The sequence below is a fragment of the Pinus tabuliformis genome, chromosome 3_1 (assembly GCF_031772625.1).
Source record: "Pinus tabuliformis cultivar Carrire ecotype Pingquan chromosome 3_1, CPIR1, whole genome shotgun sequence".
In the NCBI taxonomy this organism is placed as follows: domain Eukaryota; kingdom Viridiplantae; phylum Streptophyta; class Pinopsida; order Pinales; family Pinaceae; genus Pinus; species Pinus tabuliformis.
The window spans coordinates 426,487,012-426,493,031 of NC_142301.1; the positions used below are offsets into that span (position 1 = coordinate 426,487,012).

The window sequence follows — 6,020 nt, forward strand, 5'->3', positions numbered from 1 at the left end:
CAATCTCACCTGTCTCGGCTTCTGGGGTTTAAAATTGGAGCCTTACCTTTGAGATATCTTGGTGCCCCTCTAACTCTCAAACCATGGCAAAAGGTTCATTGGGAGAAAGTTTTAGCTAGTATGGAAAGGAAGTGCAAACATTGGACAAACAAGGCTCTAAATTTCACAGGTCGACTTATACTAACCAAAGCTGTCTTGCAGGCCATCCCTCATTATCTGTTATCAATTCTTCCTGCTCCAAAAGGAATATTAAATCAAATGAGAATCATCCAGAGATCCTTTTTATGGAGTGGAAACAGTGAAAAGAAAAAATGGTCTTTGGTTGCTTGGCAGAAACTGTGTAAACCTAAGGATGGGGGGGGGACTAAACTTGGTTGATCCCTCAGTGGTAAATAGAATCTGCGGGGCAAAAATATGGTGGAAATGGGTCACTGACACTAGCCTACCTTGGGCCAATCATTGGAAGGAAAATTATATGCCGAATGATACCATTCTAGACCTTATAAGAATGCAGGAAGCTCCCAACGGATCGCCAATATGGAACCATGCCAAAAACAATAGAAGCATAGTTTAGGAGCATAGTTTCTGGGAGATATGAAATGGAACTCAAGCTCTCTTCTGGGAGGATGCCTGGTAGCAGTCCCCCAAACTGGACACCCTACAACTTTTACCCTTGAAGCAAAACAGTCAAAATGAGGGCAAATTCAGAGTCAATCAATACTGGAACCCAAACAGTGAAGACCCGGATTGGAGAGAATGGACAGTTTTCAACTCAACCAACAACGAAAACATTCAGGAAACCATTCAAGCTTTAAATCAGCAAATCCTCAAAAGGAAAATCCGAATTGCCGAAGAGAATGATAAGCTTAGATGGGGTCCGAAAGGCAACGAAGATTTCTCCCTGAAGGAAGCCAGGAGTATAATAGAGAGGGAAGAGCAGCCTGAAATAGTGCCCTGGTCCGATAAAGTATGGTACAACCTTCATTGGCCGAAGATAAGAACATTCTTATGGCTTCTTATGCAAAAGAAAACTCTGACATGGGAAAACCTACTCAAAAAAGGATTCAGGGGACCCTCAAGGTGCCCCATGTGCATGGATGCAGCGGAAACAATGAATCACCTTTTTAATTCCTATGAATGGGCTACCCAGCTTTGGCAATGGATGGAAGGAGTTCTAGGCGCTTCTGATCGGGACAGACACTCCATTCAGGGAACTATCATCAACTGGAGGAAAAACTTCTCTCGCACTCGAAGAGTTGAAAGTATTTGGAAATGTGTCCCAGGTTTTATCCTATGGACAATATGGAAAGAGCGCAACTGAAGGATATTTCAGGAGGAAGTCAGTAACATAGAGTTTGCTAAAGACTCAATCACAATTAACATCAAACAACTCATACAAACAAAATGCAAAGAAGAACCGAATGAAAAACCGTCGGATGAGGACTTACGCATCCTGAAGAGCTTTCACTTGGAGGCATCCAGCAATCCACCGACTAGGGGAAACAGGTCACAACCTTCATCGCAAATCCTCAGATGGCAATGCCCGCCGGAGGGTGGCCTAAAATTGAATTTTGACGGGGCATCGAGGGGCAACCCAGGCACAGCAGGTATCGGAGGCGTAATTCGCAATCAGGCTGGTGAAATTGTTCATATCCACTGCAGGGCGCTTGGTGAAAGCACAAACAATGAAGCAGAGTTTGCAGCGCTCGAACAAGGTTTGAAAATTCTAAGGACAATTCGATCAGGAAATGTTATCGTAGAAGGGGATTCCTCCTTGGCTATCACGGCGGCTAAATGATTACAAGCAGGAACCAGAGCCAGTAAAGCCACCAAACATTGGAGGCTAGCTAAGGCCACTGAGAATATAGTGGAGCTAATCGCAGAAATGAGAAGCTTGGTGTTCCAAACAGTCAGAAGGAAAGCGAACGGGTTGGCAGATTATTTGGCAAACCATGGTGTTGACAACCAGGACAAAATTTTGGACAGCTGTTGGCAGGAGGTGGACTGCCCAATCCTCAAAGTGACATGTGCACAGCTGGCAGAGAAAGATTTAATCCAAGCCACTCAAACCTAGCTGGTGACGGTTTTGGGTTACATAACTGGAAGTTGAAGTTACTGGTTATAGCAGCAATCATAGCCATGGTAATGGGATGATAGGACATTGCTGGCGGTGGAATTCCTGGCGGCGGCAGGCCAGCCAGACGAATGATCATAATAGATCGCGCCACAGAGCACACAGCATCAGCAACATCAAAATTGAGACACCTGGAATGGTTCCGTATGGGGAAGCTTCAACAACATTTATGGTGATCTCAAGTGGAGCGGGTTGGCTCGAGGCATGGCACAGGAAGGCCAGACATGCAGGCAATCGGGGTAATTCAAACACCACTATTCACATAGCAACAAATCAAACGTACAGGACACTTGGCATAACTCCACTTGGATTATGAGCAGCCACATTCAAGCCAATTCGACCGGGAGCGGCTTGGCCTGTGCGAACCTCAACCAAATTTATTACAACAGTACTCCCACTACCAGGGGGATTAAGACAGACCTCAGGAGGATTTACAAGTGAAGACACTATAAATCTGAGGGCAGATACCCTGTTGTCTCCACAGTTTTTCTATCTATTGTTGAGCACGTTTCCTTCATAGGCAATTGCATTAGCTGGGAGGAGTACAGAAAGGTAGATATGGATGCGGGGAGTTGCTGTTGCGCTGCTGCGAATCAGGACCTTTAAGAGGCGAAGAGAGGGTATGATACCCGAACGGCCAGTAAGATCAAACGAAAAGTAGTCGAGCTGGAAGCCAAGGCTAAACAGGAGGAAGAGGGGCGCACGGAGGAGGAGATTGCGGAGGAAGTGGACTGGATGAAAGATCCGGGCACTCCCTCGAAGAGGGCTACGCAGTTTGTTAGAACAAAAGCAGAGAGCTGGCGGACAAAGACTCTCATTGCCAAGGCTCTGGAATCAATCGAGAAAGAAAAGCAACAAATCGTGAATGAGGTGAACCTGACGGAGGCACAAATGGCAAAAATCCTCGACTACAACAGTTCGCTGGACAGCCGAATCACTACTGTACATGAGGCCGTTCAAACAGTCAACAGAAAGCTTACTCTGCTCATCAGCCTCCGGAGGGACACTGTGAACCCTGTACTCGTGACTCCGCAGCAGGCCACTACTGAGGTGCAGGAGAACGAACCCATCGAAGCCCTGCAAGCAAAAGTGGACAAACACATTCGGGAGGTTGGTCTGGACACTATCAGTCACATGGGCAAGTTCATCTAGGGTCGTCCCTTTCACTGTTTCCTTCTTCTTGTTCCATGCTTCGGCCTCTGTCTCTTATTTTTAATGTCATGCACTGTTATGTTTCAATAGTTTCGGGTAATTAGGCATCAGTTTTGCTCAAGCCACCCTGCGCGGTGTGCACTTTGCAGTTTCTTTTTGAACTCTTTGAGCAGATGATGAGTTATGGTCTATAGTCTGTCACTGCTTCTCGATCTGCTTTTGCAGATTTTTTGTACTATATTTTGTGCTATAATATAAACATCTGACTTACACAAAAAAAAAAGAATGTAAAGGTGAAATGTCTTTGTTATCTACTCTACTTTCATATCCAAACCTCTAGTGTCACTCATCCTTTCACCTTATAAAGAACTCTACTAACGAGAATCCTTCTCACCTTATAATGAACTCTAGTGTCACTCACCGTTTAACCTTATAACGAGAATCCTTCTCACATTATAATGAAAATGGGTTTGTTAATTAAGACCACACCTTGAATTTCTTTAACCAATACACATACATCGTCGCCCATTCTTATTTTCATGTTACTGCCTTTATAAAGAAAAAATCACAAATACACTTTCCACCATTTTTAACAAACGTACACATTCCGTGGCCATTCCTTACATGTACACCATTCTGAAAATCATGGTTCGAACGTGTGCATATGCATTTGCTACATGTGAACGCAGTTGCCATGTGGTTGTTATAAAAATATTAGCAAAGAGAGCATGGCAGATGCCAAAAATGTGGAAACATGTGGTTGCACACATGTCAAACGTCTAATCATGAAAAGTGTATATATATAGATGATTAATGTTCCAGAATCCAAAGATTTGGCATAGAGTCCATTGCGGCTTGGCAACAGCGATGGCAAATGAAAATAACAAAAAGAAATACTTGTTAGTTGTTCATTGAGGCAATTTCGATGGCAAATGGCCAGGAACGAAGATTAAAATAATTTGTGGGGGCAATAATCAGTTGGCTCGTTATTCTATTGCGTTGTTTATTAATACATCATCTACAAGCGCTGCCTGAAGATTTTATATTCAGGAAATTAACTGTCACGATAACGGCCTGTCCCTTCTATATCGCGATTACGCAATCTTTATAGCTCCCCGTTCATTCACCCCACTACTCCATTTTCACGTTTATTATTCTTCTCGCCGTTTATAAAAAGCTCTTCTTACAGCAAGATTTCATGGTGGTTTGTGTATATTTACCCAACCTTTTTCCTCTTTAGGCATAATAGAACGGTTTCGAGCCTCATTGATTTAACTCTTCAGTGGCTTATGTTTAATTTGGACAAACTTGAGGATTCTGTAGTTGGATTAATGGAGATTATTCCTAATATTCCAGACGACCTCAGTCAAGAGTGCTTGCTCAGAGTGCCTTACAATTCACATGATAAGCTCAAAACTGTGTGCAGAAGCTGGGACGTATTGGTAAGTAGCCCGAGGTTTTATGAAGACAGAAAGATCTCGGGTACTAGCGAGCAGTTGATATGTTTGATTCAGGCTATTCCTCAAGGGAAGTTGACTGGGAAGAACAGGGAGGGGGCCCCCTCATGGGGTAAGTCTGTATGACCCTTTGCACGGCACCTGGGATTGGCTTCCCCTAATTCCCCAATTTCCCGATGGGATTCCCCTCTTCAGCCAGTGCATTTGCATGGATCAGAGACTGGTTATGATTAGGGGATGGCATCCCTCCCGCTGGGAGGCAATTAGCTGTGTCTTTGTCTATGACTTCACGTTCGGCGCTTGGTGGCGCGTAGCAGATATGCCCACACTTCAATCCTTCTTTGCCTGCTCTGTTTCTCCCGGTAGGCTTGTCTATGTCGCTGGAGGACACGACAGCAATACAAACCCTCTGCGGACTGCAGATGCTTATGATATTAAACATGACAAGTGGGAGATTCTACCTCCCATGAGCCAAGAACGAGTTCGATGCCAGGGAGTCTGTTTGGATGGAAAATTCACTGTGATAAGCGGCTATTCCACACAGCCGCGTGGTGGTTTAGATAAAAGTGCAGAAGTATTCGACCCTGATAAACATATTTGGAGCAAGGTAGAGAATATGTTGAGTATGGGCAGATGCCCAAGGTCGTGCTTAGCTGCGTGGGGGCACTTGTGTTGCTTCCATAACAAACAAGTGATGCGATATAATGGTAATGAGAACTTTTGGGAAGTGATGGCCTTCGTTCCTGAAAGTGTGGACGTTGTTATCTGCGCTACAGTGTGGCGTGACAAGATATTTGTGATCGGTTCTACCAACGGTTGGGGTGAGCAGGTGTGCTGCATGTTCGAAAACTGTGGGAAGTGGGTTCCCATTGATAGGCCACATGACTTTGTGGAATTTGTTCAGTCTGCAATAACTGTAGAAATGTGAGAACATTTAGTTCGGTGCATTCGGCATTGTAAAATTCTCCCACGTACTGATCCTCCCATTGCATCAATGGACATGATCATATACATCATAATGTAGTCCGATATAAAAGGGTAGTTTTGCTAGAATATTAATTACAACTGTAGGCAGCGTGGACGCGGATGTGGACAGCAACGTAGCCAATCAGTTGCCGACTCAGGCAGCACGCAACAACAAAACTGCTTCAGCAAAACCAATGACGCATATCGGACCGCCTTTCTTGCAATTGTGGTTTTCGTACAAACGCCTCTGATACAATCACCTATTGACGCGTGGTCCTCTGTACGTTCGCAAAACCTTCCATATCGGAACG

General features: G+C 44.5%; 1 protein-coding gene across 1 annotated transcript; it reads left to right on the forward strand.

Moving 5' to 3' along the window:
• Positions 1 to 4,617: 4,617 nt before the first annotated feature.
• LOC149187554 (F-box/kelch-repeat protein At2g44130-like) lies at positions 4,618 to 5,671 on the forward strand. Its single transcript, XM_089412844.1, has one exon. The coding sequence runs from the start codon at positions 4,952 to 4,954 to the stop codon at positions 5,669 to 5,671; it is 720 nt and encodes a 239-aa protein (XP_089268970.1). The 5' UTR covers positions 4,618 to 4,951.
• The last annotated feature ends 349 nt before the right edge of the window (positions 5,672 to 6,020 follow it).

Coding starts and splice junctions, on each gene's coding strand:
- LOC149187554 (XM_089412844.1), top strand. CDS start 4,952: ATGGATCAGAGACTGGTTATGATTAGGGGATGGCATCCCTCCCGCTGG.